General features: G+C 35.2%; 1 protein-coding gene across 2 annotated transcripts in view; it reads left to right on the plus strand.

The window, feature by feature from the left end:
* LOC149780748 (DDB1- and CUL4-associated factor 11-like) overlaps positions 1-15390 on the plus strand; it is an 87058-nt gene that overhangs the window by 26954 nt on the left and 44714 nt on the right. For both annotated transcript variants that reach the window (XM_089937817.1, XM_089937818.1), the window contains exons 2-3: positions 6375-6602; positions 9549-9637. In XM_089937817.1, coding sequence (XP_089793943.1) covers positions 6418-6602; positions 9549-9637 — 274 coding nt within the window. In that variant the 5' untranslated portion in view covers positions 6375-6417. The remainder of the gene's footprint in view (positions 1-6374; positions 6603-9548; positions 9638-15390) is intronic.

Consider the following 15390-nt stretch of genomic DNA (forward strand, 5'->3'; position numbering starts at 1 on the left):
ATAACAACTTTGTGCATTGTTTTGATAGGTATGTGTACATTCCACCTACTGTACATGGCAATTCGTAATGACTAGGCAAATTATGGGAATGTTCCAATACATGTGGAACTGTGCTTGACTTCAGACTGAAAGATATTACCAGTACTATGGTTTTTTAAGCAATACTGTGCTGTGTATATTTGGATTAGATGCTACTAGGCTGTTATGAGATCAGCATAAAGCAAACTTGATTATTGTATATACTCACTTATATGTTGAGCCAAACTGCAAACAACAAATGATTCTGATATGCTCTCACATAATGCACCTGCAGATCAGGGTCTATATTATTTGTTCTACTGATTACTCCTAACAGACTGCACAGTCTTATCACCTGGAGCTGGTTCTGTGCAGTTTGCAGGTGGACTCATAAGCAAGTATTAACGGTACTTGTGTCAGGTTTTGTCACAAAGATATTTGTGTTATAAACATTTGTTTCATGCAAATTGCATGGTTTGAGCTGAACAATTTCAAATATATTTGACATAATATACATAGCAAAATATGTGTGCATACCCTTCGTTTTTGTCATTGCCTGCTGCAAAGTCCTGGAATAAATACACTGGAATTTTTCAGTCCTGGTTGGAGCAAAACTGCTGCTTAATACCTGCCTGGAACATCATGATTTTCTTGGAATCTACTTTCTTGTATATCTGAATGTCTTATTACTAATTAATTGGTTAAATTATTGACAAAAATGAGTCTTACATAAGCTTTATTGAGCATATTCATAATGGGAGAGATATTGTGTGCCCACAATGGAGACCTCTCGATACATGTATTGACAAAGGGAGATAACATTTGTAACCTGTCTAAGATAGGGTTGACCCACGAGATAGCTGGTCAGTCTTTTTGGATAAATCTAATGCAGTTGAATTTTTGGCCTTGTGGTTAGAGTATCTGCCTTAGATGCACTAGGTAATGGGTTTGAACCCCGGCCGAGTCATATCAAAGACTTATAAAAATGGTACTAACATCTGCCATGCTAGGCGCTCAGCACTGAGAGGTTAGTGTTAGGACTGGTCGGCCTGGTGTCAAGATAATGTGACTGGGTGGGACATGATGCTACATCTCTGCAGTATGATGCCCCATTGCTAGACATCACTATAAACTGAAACACTGCAGACATCATAGCGATATGACTGCAGAATTCTTAAAGCTACATTAAAAAACCAAAACACGCACACACACACACACACACATGTAGTCCAGTTTGTTAATAAAGGTGAAAAAAGAAAACTTTATTGTGGAAAGTGGATTTTTCAGCACCTTGCAGATTAACAAAGATAATGAGACCAATAGTTTTTACACGATAGGGGCATTGGCAAGATGTTGATTTAAGGGCAGTGTATTTTGTCAACAAAACTACAGGGTTTAGTCAGGTAAACCTCCTTATTCGACCCCCCCCCCCAACCTTCAGACTAGCATCTAGCTGCCTTTTTTAAAAGAAAGATTAATTAGTTTACACAATATTTTTAATGTACAAGTGCAGTACATTATTCAAACGATGTCTAGATGTCTAAAGACAGCCTGTCAACCAGCGCTATTAACATTTATTCATCCTGTCAACCAGTGCTATTAGTATTTATTCAGCCTGTCAACTAGTGCTATTAACATTTGTTCAGCATGTCAACCAGCGCTATTAACATTTATTCAGCCTGTCAACCAGCGCTATTAACATCCCACATCAAATCTTTTGAAGTGGTGCAGTTTCCACTTCACATGTCTAATTTAGACTTATGGTACTTGTTGAACTCTGGCTCAGTTAACCAAGGTATGATGAACACCAAGTTCATGGAATGACCCAAATAAAATTTTTGTAAGTACACAATGAGTGTATTACATTGAAGATGGTACAAATACCATATAACCCTGATCTGCTGGCACATTATGTGACAGCAGGTTAGGGTCTGTGTTATTTGCATTTGGACTCTGCTTATGAACTGTTATGTATGTTACTTGTGTTAACGCTTAAGCTGATAGATTGTAGTAAGAATTGTATAAATTGTTTGAAAAACTATACATGGGATTCAGGACAATAGCTTAGAATATAAATAATTTATATTAATTAATTAGAAACTAAATAATTAAACACCATACTCATCTACTTTATCACTCTAACCATTGAGCTGCCAATGCTAGATGGACCCAGTGGTAAGTGTCATTTGCTTAAAAGTGAAGATGTCCTTTTATGTCCTGGCAGCAAGTGTATACTGTCATGTTTATTATATACATGTGAAATATGGAGATTTGTTGCAGAAATAATTTTAATGTTATCATTCCTACATTTTCACATGTGAAAAATATATCGTTATATTTTTCATGTGTGATAATATAAGATTTCCCATCATGCCATTTGGGGGCCCCGAGTGGCCAAGTGGTCTAAAGCACTCTTCGTTATGGATCACTGCCATCTCAAATCTGTCTGCGGCGGTTCGAGTCTCGGATTCAGCCAATGTGGGTATGTGAGAAAGCTTGCCAGTAGCTTCTCGTGGGTCGGTGGTTCTTTCCGGGGTTTTCCCGGGTTCTTCCTCCACCATTAATACTGGCCGCCATGTATAGCCTATTGTGTGCTGAAAAATGGCGTTAAACCCCACAACAACAACAAATCATGCCATTTGAAGCTTGATTGTGTGTGCCTACAGAAGTTATACCTGTAACAACAGAAATGGTTAATTTGGGAGCTAGGAAAGATAAATAGCTACTGCCTTACAGTTCAAACATGGAACTTAATCTTTGATAAAGAAATTTGACCAGATGCTGTTTGCCACCCTCAGAAATTATTTCCCTTTACTTCCTTGACAACAACAAGCCTGCTGTGATGCATTGCTGAAGGACTCTTGGTAATTCAGTCCCCATATTAAAATATTTTTAGTGCTCATGATCAAATCTATATTTATCAGTAAACCTGGATGTCAGCTTCTGTGTTGCAGAAAGGATATGAGTCACGGCATTTTCTGGACCTGCATGTGTTTGAAATGTGTGCTTTTAATTCCGCGTCAAAGAATCAGGTGCTAATTTTAGTATTGAGTGTTCCAAACTCAAGACTGTCAAAGGACTGAAATTCCATCAATATAACAATGTCTGTATTTTTTTCCACTTACAACTAGGATAAGCTCTCAAAAGATTCTTGTTCCTAAAACATAACTTACATTATTAATCAGTCCTGGTCAGCTAAACCCATATACAGTATACTCTATTTTATGTTCACCCATTTCCAGACTGGTTCCCATTTTTCCATATCATTAGTACTGTGTGTCCTGATTCGGACTTGCTTTGCTTTTAGCAAGGGTCAAATAGTTTGCAGAAATACAAAAACATAATTTACTGTGACAGATTAGGTTGACACAATCCTACTGCTTTCTTTAGTCACCTGTATTTATATGATCAAGCAATGAAAGTGAGGTGAATTTATGAAAAGGGGTGGGGTTGAGTATGTTTTGCAGATTAGAGTGAGTTTAGTCTTCTAAACTTTGATCCTGGAGCAAGTTTGGTATATAATTTTAATTTTTTTTTATCTCCGTATGTTAATACTAGATATATTTCATCTAGTGGGTACTGAAAACTATATATTTTTGTTATTGATTTTGCCACTTGTTAAAATATGAAGTTGTTGGTACCAAATGAATAAATATATGCAGTATTAATGTAGGAAAAGAAAATATCCTCAATTTATTTAATATAGTTAATTACATAATAAATTGTCAAATACCCAACTGTTTCATCACCCATTAGATTGCATGGAGGAAAAACGTATTCATCTTGCACAGGAGATGTTAGTTTTGGGACCAAATGTCACCAACAGTAATGTCCACTGTGGCATTACTATTTGAGTGTCCAGCCAATTGATGAATGGGATGCTTACATGTATCAAGTCAGTACGGTCTAGTCAGTACAAAAAGGACAAATTTTGTTTTTCATTTAAGAATGTTAAAAGATGACTTGAAAAGAGGGAATTCTTCAAAAATAAATACTTTTCAACGTTGCTTCAGGTTTATTTCAAATTGTATCATTGGAAACGGGTATTTGTCTGTTAAAAATAATTATAGTTATAATTATTATAATAATAATAATAATAATAATAAAGACTTTATATAGAGAAGCCTGGAACATATGCACAGGCATCTGTGTACACATAAACATATATAAAATATCATCCTGCATTGAAAAATTCAACTGTGAAAATGATGCAAAATTACAGAAAAACAGCTGGTATTTATTGTTCTAGAACTGTTCAATTGTCTAAATATTTCATCCATTTGAGACATTGATTATGAAAAGAAGAAATGGTTGGAGCCTGCCTTATGTCACTCACTTTGTTTCATACCAGTGGACCAGTATATTGAAAACTTTTTTAAAACAATTCCATCTTTGGTCTTGGTATAATGGAATTTTATGGACCTTAAATTTGGAGTACCATCAGCATCTCTTTGGTGAAAGATATTGCTTAGATAGACAGGAATGGCTTTTCTGGATACTTTATACATCAGTTTGGCCTTTCAAAGAAATATTCTTTCATGTATTGTTAAAATCTTTATATTATTCATTGCATCCTGGAAATTGTCTATACATTGATCTAGAATTAAATGGCAAGCCAGGTCTTTTGGAGTCTTAAAAGTGTTGTTATGTTTGGATTAGAGGTATTACCCCAAATTACATTAAGATATGGCTGAATATAATTTTTATAAAAGATGATCCTATACTGAAGAGGAATGTATGTTTTGATTTTCCTGAGTAGCCAAATATAAGAATTAACCTTTTTTGAAACATGTTTAATGTGAATAGACCAAGTAAGGTTGTTATCTATGATTACACCAAGAATTTTATCATGAGAGGTCATGTTAAGGATCACATTGTCAAATAGAACCTGGAGTTTGTTGTTATCTATCCTTGCTTGTTTTTGTTGTGTTGTAACTAGTAGAGCTTTCGTTTTTTTCCTGTATTTATGATCATACTGTTTTTCTTGCACCATACTTGAAGTCTGTTGAGAGCATTTTGTAAGTTATTTTCAAGTACCATTTTGGTTTTACCTATCTTAGACAGTGTTGTATCATCTGCATAGAGGTCGGTGGAAGAAATTGAAGTTCCAATATTAAGAGGTAAGTTGTTGATACATAGATTGAATAACAGAGGTCTAAGGATAGAGCCCTATGGTACTCCAAAGTTAATATTTTACTTCGAGAAAGTTGACCATTTAAAGATACATTTTGCACTCTCGGTTAAGTAAGTAAGTAAATCAGTTTAGGGAGTTTTCACTGCATTGATAGATTTTTACTTTTTTAAGCAAAATTTCATGGTCTACAAGATCAAAAGCTTTATGAAAATCAATCATAATAGTGCCTACCGTTTCTCCTTGATCCAATGCTTTCAGCCATTTATAAATCAATGATGCAAGTGCAGTTTCACAGGAGTTATTCTGTCGAAAGCCAAACTGATTATTATGAATAAGTCATAAGTGTTCAAATAGTTGAGAAGAGAATCATGCACATGTGTTTCTAGTAATTTGGAGAGACAAGGAAGGATAGAGATGGGTCTGTAGTTGTTGACATCATCTTTTTTGCTCCCACTTTATGCAATGGTTTAACCTTGGCAGTCTTCCATATTTGTGGAAATTTATTAAACCTCTGTGTGTGTGTGTGTGTGTGATTAGGATTTTTAACGTAGCTTTAACAATTTTTCAGTCATATCACTACGATGTCTGCAGTGTCGCAGTTTATAGTGATGTCTAGCACCGGGGCATCAAGCTGCAGACATGTAGCATGATGTCCCACCACATTATCCTGACACCAGGCCAACCAATCCTAACACTAACCTCTTAATGCTGAGTGCCTAGTGAGGCAGCTGTTAGTACCATTTTTGTAATTCTTTGTTATGACTTGGCAGGGGTTTGAACCCACGACCTCCTGCTTCCAAGGCGGATGCTCTGACCACTAGGCCACCGGAGCGGTCTTATTAAACCTAATACTTTCATTGCAAATGAAAGCTATATTCTCTACAATTGCAGGTGCAGCTACTTTTAGTAGCCTTGCCCAATCATAACAAGTCCTGTAGCTTTACAATCATCCATTTTTAATTATATTTCAACACAGATTCTGGACTCATTTCAGGAATTTCAGACTTTATATTGTTTGGTGGGTTTTTTGCACAAAAATGTTTGAGTTCCAGATCATCAGATGAAGTGCTGGGTTCTTTAAGTTTTCACCAATTTGAACGAAAAAGTCATTAAAATATTAAAATTTATATCTTTTTCAATTCATTTTTTTCTTCTTAAATACAACAGGACATGACTAATATTAATATATGTACTAATAGAAAGTTTCCATATTTGTTTTCAGTACTTGCCCATTGTGACCCTCAAGGCAGGTTGGGGATGGTTTGATGGGATCTTTTAGTTCTAGGCAGGCTAGAATGAGTAATCGTGTTGACATCAGTCCTGCAGCAGGTGCCAGTGGTACAACTGAATCAAGCCGAAGCCCTCCCCAACACTTAGAAGAAGAAGAGATACAGGAACAGGAAGATAGTGAAACAGACCTTCCTGCAATTTTGGCTTATCTTATTCGAAGGTACAACTTCTGTTTGTCCAACTTAAGTGAATCATTATTCAGAGATTAATTGTTGTTGTTATGGGGTTTAATGCAATTTTTCAGCACACGATAGGCTATGCATGGCGGCTAGTATTAATGGTGGAGCAAGAACCCGGTAAAACCCCGGGAAGAACCACTGACCCACGAGAAGCTACTGGCAATCTTTCTCACATACCCACATTGGCTGAATCCGAGACTCGAACCGGTGCAGACAGAGGTGAGATGGCAGTGATCTGTGACAGAGAACGCTTTAGACCACTCGGCCACTCGGGGCCCCCAGAGATTAATTGTTTCATCAACAGAATATGTTCCTTCAGGTTAGATTGTCTGTCAGCAGTAGAGCTCAAAAGTGATATAGTTAAATGGATCATTGTGTTAAGACTTTGATCATAAATGACAAGATCATTCGTAACTGCAGTCTTTTAAGTTCAGTCTCAATTTAAAATGTTCTATGATGAAACAAATGGGAACAATGAAATGGAGGTCTGACTTGTGTACATTTTATAATGTATTCGGAATAGGTGTGATTCTAGTTGGAATGAGATTGGTTTTGCTTAACCATACACTGACACAATAAAGTCTATGAGAGTGTTTGATCTCTGTGCCAATCTGTGATACAGATGTCTCTCTTGCAGTATAAGAACTTTTGATTCATCAAGATAAATTCTTGAATTCCCATTGACCAACTATTTATTTTAAGAGAAGATGCATTTCTTTTAGACTTCCTGATGCTATACCTGGCAATAGCAATGACATGTGCTCAAGTGTTTTCGTGTTATGCCTGTTGTGTTTCATGTAATGTACTAAATCTGTTATTGCCTTCTTTTCTGGGAACTTTTTATTTATGGCATTGTTTTGCAGGGTAGAGTGCCCTTGCCTTTGACTTGGGCTCAGCTGAAGAACAGTTGCTTTGGTTGATGATTTGATAACTGAGAAACATTATGTCCAAATTCATTTATTTTTCAAAATTTGTATGTACATGTCTATGTCAATCTATATGTTGATGATGTTGGACATACATGTAAAGTAGTAAAAAATTTATACTTGTATCATTACTGTCAGATAATGTATTTGAATGCCTGGTAATGACAGTACAATTTTCAAGCATTGTATAAATAAATAGTCATAAACAAAATGATAAACCAGCGAAGTTTTACCTTCTGCTGAAAGTATCGACATACAGGCAATTCTTTTCAGTGATTTAACATTTAGTAAATTAGTTCTTATTAATTGGGATTGAAGGAAATTGTCATTTTCATATGTTTTGATCAATGTGAGATTTTGATTGCTGTTACATTTTTCAGCAACATCTAGATGCTAATAAGAATATCATGTTTGTCACTCTGAGCTAATATGTACAGTCATGATCTGTCAAGAACCTCGCTGGCTCTCGGCACAGTGGCTGGTATTAAGACCTCATTCTCCTAATGGAAACATAAGTTGCTTCCTGGCAGTCATTAATAGGGGCCCTGAGTGGCCGAGTGGTCTAAAGCGCTCTCCGTTACGGATCACTGCCATCTCACCACTTTCTGCGTGGGTTTGAGTCTCAGATTCAGCCAATGTGGGTATGTGAGAAAGCATGCCAGTAGCTTCTCTTGGGTTGGTGGTTCTTTTGGGGGTTTTCCAGGTTCTTCCTCTACCATTAATATTGGCCGCCATGTATAGCCTATCGTGTGCTGAAAAATGGCGTTAAACCCTACAACAACAACAACAGTCATTAATATCACAAACAATATCTTCACTTATTGGTATTACAGATGTGACTGTATCACATCACAACTAAAACAAGCAGAGAAAATCTGTTAGAAATGACTGATTATGAATATGGTATGATTATCTTGCCATTCATATCTGGCACTTTGTTATGCATTTAAACAACCAGTGTTGTTTATGGGGCTCTGTTTCACAAGGTAATAAAAGCCAATTAAATGTTATATGAAAGGAACATTATTACAAAGCCTGTGAAATAAATAGTAATTTGGACTTTATTCAAGGAAATTAATCTTGAATGTTCTAACAGAGATAACATTTGATCTCAGAATGGAATAAAGATTCTTTACTGTAATAGAAAATTTGAATAAGAGTGATATTGCTAAAAAATATTCACTCATCAAATTATACCATGTCTTTATGTATATAGTGATATGTAGATGTTATCTTCAGATAGAAAACTACTGATTTCTGAATAGTTGCCATACAATTTTCTAATGCATATATTTTGCTGAGGATGCAAAACAATCCATGGCAGCCAGTAACTGTGTTAAGGTTTTACATCAGGACTTTTATTAAAACAAGCTATAATCTGAAACCCTGCCATCCAAAACTTGTTTAAGATGTCACAGGGCACAATTTCTGAAGTAAGACAATATTTGTCCTATTACAGCTGGCTTTGTCCTATTACAGATAATTAGCTGACAAAATAACTGAATGTCAACTAATACATGCAAGTGTTCTCATTAATAGCTGGGCTGCTGTTGGAATTTGCTTTATTTTGACATTTCTGACATCTATTTTTTCTTCTTCTTTCTTTCTAAAAATGATATATGTCTTGGATGGTAATTGTTACCTCTCATCTTTCCACCTTTTCAGAATAAAGTGAGCACTGTGTAAAACTGATTTTGAAATATTCCGCACGCTTCTTTGGATTAAGCTTGCAAATGTTATATAACTTGTCAGTGTTATCCGTTATCTTCTTAGTGATGATAGTGTCCTTGCATGTAACTATAGCAATGAATATTGGGATATACTAATGAAACTTTCCTCCCTTTGTAGACTAAATAACTTCAGGTTTCCGGAATAATAATTTCTGATTTTCTGCCCAGAAAGGAAATAATAAAAATGTCAAAACACTGCATCAGTTTAGTGATATTAAATTCTTGTTAATTTGAAATTTATATTTGTCTAAAGTTTTTTTGCCTGCTGCAGTGGTCAAGTGAGGATTCTGACCAATGATGGGGAGGGTGACTGTTCAGATGGTGACGAAGAGTTCTGTGGAACAGCTAGACTCCCTCAAGGTAATGAGATTCTCATCATATATAATGCTTATATAACTGGGAACCATACAGACCCAGATCTGTTCTCACATAATTCATTAGCAGATCTAGGTTTATGCTGATTTGTTCTTTGATACCACCTCAACTCTGCAATTTGTTCTGTATCACTGATCCCATTCCTCAGGGATGGGTAAGAGTTATCCTTAACAAGCAGTTCTTTTACTTGCACTTGAATAATTCCAATTTTTACATACTGACCACATTTTCTACAATTTGATTGGATGTAAACTGTCACATTATACTGAGCTGGAATTTGCTTTTCACATAGATAAATTCTGCTCACTACTTTTGGTTCCATGTTTCCAGGTAATTGTATGTGACGTTTTATCTGTAGCAATACCTTACCCAATAATAATAACAACATGAAGCCCCCCCCCACATGTCCTTGAGATTTCGATCAAATTTTACAAATCTCAGATTAAAATCGACCACTGGAAGTTAGAACAATGCAATTGCACACACCTTTCTGCACTCCAATACTCTCTCCTTTTGCCAAAGAAGGCATATGGTAGACTTTACAAGCCAATCTTTAAAATGTATTGCATATTGCATTGATAACATGTTCCAGCAGCTGTTTGAGGTCAGGGTCATATCACGAGCAAGGGATCTCACTAAAATGGACATGAGTGTGCTTATTGAATATTGAAATGTGCAGAAAGGAAGAACAACAGACTATAACAACATGTGTAATATGCATGCATAATGTTATAAACAGGAATAGCCTGGTTTAAATAGCATCAACCATTTTTTTTAAAATTAATAAAGCTATCATAACAAGTTCCTTAGATAACTGGTATGACCCTTTCTGACACTCTACCTTATATTGTTACACAAAAATGGACCACCCTTGGTTAATAAAGATGGGGATATGTATTCATTCGCTGTGAAGAAGCTAATGAAATAAAACTTCCAACTGCGTCAAAATGAGTGCTTTGTAAATGAAACCTGATATGATGACAGAAAGAAAGTAAATTGCAATTATAAGGATTAAATGATCATGGTTGTGTATTTATTGATGTATAAACTGTTATCTGATCACTCACAAAGTTAATATAAAGTCCTTCGGACATTATTTACTTTGTGAATGATTAGGTAAATTTTATGCATCAATAAATACCCAGCCATAATCATTTAATCCTATATTAAGAAACATATACACCACCAGAGAAAATATTTGACTTTTTAAGAAAATTAAGTTTACCAAACAAGTTTTAACCCTACATTTTAATGATATTAAACTTTTTACCTTTACTATTTATTTTATGTATCTTTTAAAGAATTTTCACATCTTTACCAAATCTTTTTTAGTACTGCATATTTTTACTTTGATTTGAAAGGATATATCTTGATGTTTTCTTGTAATTTTTTATCTTTATGTTTTGAGAATTTTCTTTTAATCATCACCATGTAGCCAGTATTGTGCTGATATGCTATTAAAGAAGACATATATACATACATACTGTTGATTCTGCTTGTAATCTAAAGGAAATGGCATCCACCCTGATCTGTGGTTGCTGATCAGGGTTTATGCAGTGAACAGTTAGATGCACTGATTACACTGGTGAATGTGTTTAATATTTCCATACAAATAACAAAAGGTATGCATCTGCAAATCCCCCCCGCCCCTTCAAATTTTTAACTTCAGGTTTTATATGGAAGTGTGATTTTATTCCTTTTTCAAATATATGTTAAAAGTCTTTCCACTTCCTTCCAAGTGAATAAAGATGTTAATGTCTTTTGGATTGTTTTAACATTAAAGAAAAGCTGCTGAAATGTCATCTGCTTATCAAAAGAGAAGTAAAATTAGAGTGATCTTTCATTGGATAGAGGGATTTATGCCAGATCAAGTCATTCTTCATTTACTACTACAACTTTTGCATGATCAGCATATTCACAGTTTTGATCCCTTTCTTGTGTTTAAGCAATCAAAAGAGTTTTCTCATCACAATGGATTCTATCTTTATCCTCAGTAAACTTCTTCTGTTCTCATAGTAAAGAGATATTTTGCTAATGAGTTGTTTATTTAGTCATATGGTAAGCAACATGGCAGTAATCTCTATTTTATGGTCAGTAGTACTTGGACCATATTTAATTTCTTCCCTAAATCCATCTTGTTCCAAGTAAATGAGCGTTTATTCTTACTGACATTTTTCTGCATGGCATTGCAAATGATTGCTCATGATAGTCTGTCTGTACCTCGATGAATTTTCATGTCAGCATCTTTACATGTAGCTAAAGGTTCCTAACTTGCTTCATCCATGAACTAATTCATCACAGCGTGAATCGACGTACAGCATGATAATCTCATTCAGTACATGTTGAAACAGGGTTGTTTACATCAGATTCTTCACCATTGCTATAACTTGTGGAAGAGTCGATTGGATATTAAGGAGTGATCGGCTTTCCTGTTTGGTTATGTTCAGTCATAATGCTGTTGCCTCCATTATGATTTCTTGGCATGTTCATCACCAGGCATGTACATGTAAATTATGCCTGACTATATAATCCATACTGCAAGTCTTTTTCTTTGTATTGAAAGATATATATTTTATTACTCATATGACAAATCATAGTATAAACAGACTTTGAATAGAAATTAAAAATGGTTTATCATTTTTTTAAATTTAAATCATTTCATTTCAAATCAGCACCCACAAGGAGTTACCTATCACTTTAACAGTGCTTAACAGAGCAGTTATACACTCACTTTCCATTTCTGAAGCTGTCATCAACCTCCAAACCTTCCTCTCACCCTTTGAGACCATCTGGTAGATACACCTGGGAGTCATTCTCACATAAGGTTTATGCACTAAATAGCATAGCTTATCACTTACTTTCCAATTCCATAACTGATTCCAGTAACTGCCAGTACACTGATAAAGATGGCTTCCTTTCCAGCCTAATTAAAGATCACCATAAGGCACTATTAGATTTCAGTCCTTGTCTTCCAATCTTCTATTCTGTAGCTACACAGAGATCTCGAAAACAGGTTACCATTGAGGTGAGCCGTTCACCGGCCCAGTGACCCACAGCTCTGCCATTATTTCCCAGGAGGAACACAAGAAATGGGAAGCACCTCTCTGTATCTTGCCAAAGACATAACTCTTATCCAAACCTTACTCTTTGTCTTATACCCAGTTTTCCAGTGCAAGCTACAAAAGTTCACAGGATGTGGAGAAACAATTTTGGCCCTGTTTCTCTTGCAGCCAGCCTCGTTTCCATAGAAAATTATGCCATGTTCATGCAACCCTTTTTCAGCATCCAGGCAGAGGAAGACTTAAGCATTTCATCATGGAGCAGGAGAATCTCTGGGCTGAGTATCCATCTGTAGGCAAATCATCTTGAAGGCAGCTGTCTTTCAGCAGAAAAAGACTCGCTCCTTCAAAAAAGGAAGCAAATATTATTTTGAACACAAACACATGGGATTTTTACTTTCAGTTTCTTAAAGTCCCCGAGGTCATTAGCAAACTGAAGACATCTCATTGATTTAACCTCTATCAGCCAACAGTCAGACACCCAAGTTCAAGATGGAGTTTGCACTGCTGATCCTCTACATCATTCACTTGGGAGACTTTGTGGTCACCATAGACCTTCAAGATGTATACCTTCTTTTAGCCATTCACAGTCTTTCCTGGAAATTCATGAGGTTCTCTTTCAGGAACAATTTGTACCATTTTATGGCTCACTTATATTCTGGATGTTAGTCCCTGGGTGTTCACCATAGCATTGGACTGGGCCATGTAACACCTAGGGACCACCTCCACATGCCTGAAATCAAATTATTTGGATGGTGTTATCCACAGACACAAGGTGATCAACTTTTTATACAAAGACTTTTATCTTGTTGCTAGAGGCAGTAGAAACATAGGGTTGTCATTTATATGACAGTTTTTATCTGAGAGACATGTAACCTCAAAGGGTTCAGTTTGACCTGTGAGGCTCAATATCAGCAGTACATTAGACTACCTCCCATGACCCTCAGCAGCTTTGCAGCCTCTGCTGGATTTCCAAGAGCATAATTTTTTCTTTAAGACCAAGTCAGTACATTAGTCCATTTTTTCTTTTTCAACTGCCTCTGACTCAGGCAAGACTCTAAACTATTTCTCTTTTGTTTTGAGACTGGAGCATAGGTCAGTAAGTCCCTCCACTGTTTACTTGTTCTCCAAACATAGTATGATCAGGTGATGTATTTGAAGAATGTACTGTTATTTGAAGAAACAAATGTTTGCTTTTAAAATCGCACACCCTCCCCATACCTTTTGCACAGTCATATCCATGAAGGGCATGCACATCTGTTCCAGTAGTAACTGAGCATTGATTTGATTTGATGCCAGTGCTTCAAAGGGGAGACCACCCTTGTCTGCCTTCTGTCTTAGTAAGCCTATAACATTTCAACACTTTTGATGCTTATAGAAACCACAAGACTTGTAAATTTCTTTATTTTTCTCTTGGGAGAACTGGATTGTACAAGGTAGTGGAAGGACTCCAAATTTATTTTGACTGGGTTTGTATTATTGAAGAAACATGTTTTACAAACAAAATTGGTTTGAATAAAATGAGTTATATAATGGTTGGAAAAATATGCAAAATAAAGTTGAATATAATTTAATAAAATTGGTGGGGGTCAGATTTTTCTTTCTTGTTTTTATTTATGTTGAAGCAGTATGCATTATGACCCATATTGTCTGTAATTTTTCATGCACTTTTCAATAATTATATCTTTAGATATATGAGTAATTATAAATAAACATAAATTATACATTTCAGCTTTTTCTTAAGTACAGATTTATTTTGTTACTTTGTGAGAATAAAAAAGTTCTTGAAATGAAAAGGAGGAGTGCAAAATGATCTGTATGGATTACAGATGCACGTTAAATCATAAAATATGACAAAGTTCAAACAATACAATTTAAAAAAGAAATGAAAATATATTCTTATTATTAGTGATCCATCTTTTATACTGGTATACAGTTTGGTTCAAAATGTCACACTAAATATTGTACATGTAATTATTTTTGACTGAACAGTATATAAAAATTTACATTCCATTAAAGGCAAATATTGTCAGTATTTTCATTTAGCCATTTTATATTTCTGATAGTTGATATTAGAAAGAACACTTTTTATACTCAGTTAAAGAGTTGAATCGCTACAGAACAAATGTGCTTTGTTTGCTTGCACCAGGTTAAATTCTTGAGTTCCAACCAATTCTCCATTATCAATAGCAATCAGTCAGTCAGTGAGTTTTTGTAATGCATGATTCATTCCAACATTTTCATCATATTTTTGTGTAGCATTAGTCATTTCAGTTCTTAAATTTCTACAGGATCATACCTGCCATATTTCCAGACAGTTTTTCTTAAAACTCATGAAGTGTATTTTTAGGTCCCAAGGTGTGGTCAGTGTGTGTGACCCCCAAGAAAGCAATGTTGTCCAGTCGAGAATAAGTATCTGTTTAGATAAACATTATTAAATGATTAAAATTTAAATCTGATTATAAGAAAATAACCTGTTTTTAAAAGCATTTTATACACTTAAAGGATGAAAATAGTTGGTAGTATTGTCAAATATCATCACCACACCCACACACATGTGCAAATACCACATAATCACAACCACATTGACATGAAATATAAATATACACTCAAGTTTTTGTATTTTAAAAAATAGCAAAATATTGGCTGAATTAGATGCATTCTTTGCTGATCTGAATA

Source organism: Sinohyriopsis cumingii, chromosome 16 (assembly GCF_028554795.1).
Source record: "Sinohyriopsis cumingii isolate HCF-2022 chromosome 16, ASM2855479v2, whole genome shotgun sequence".
In the NCBI taxonomy this organism is placed as follows: Eukaryota; Metazoa; Mollusca; class Bivalvia; order Unionida; family Unionidae; genus Sinohyriopsis; species Sinohyriopsis cumingii.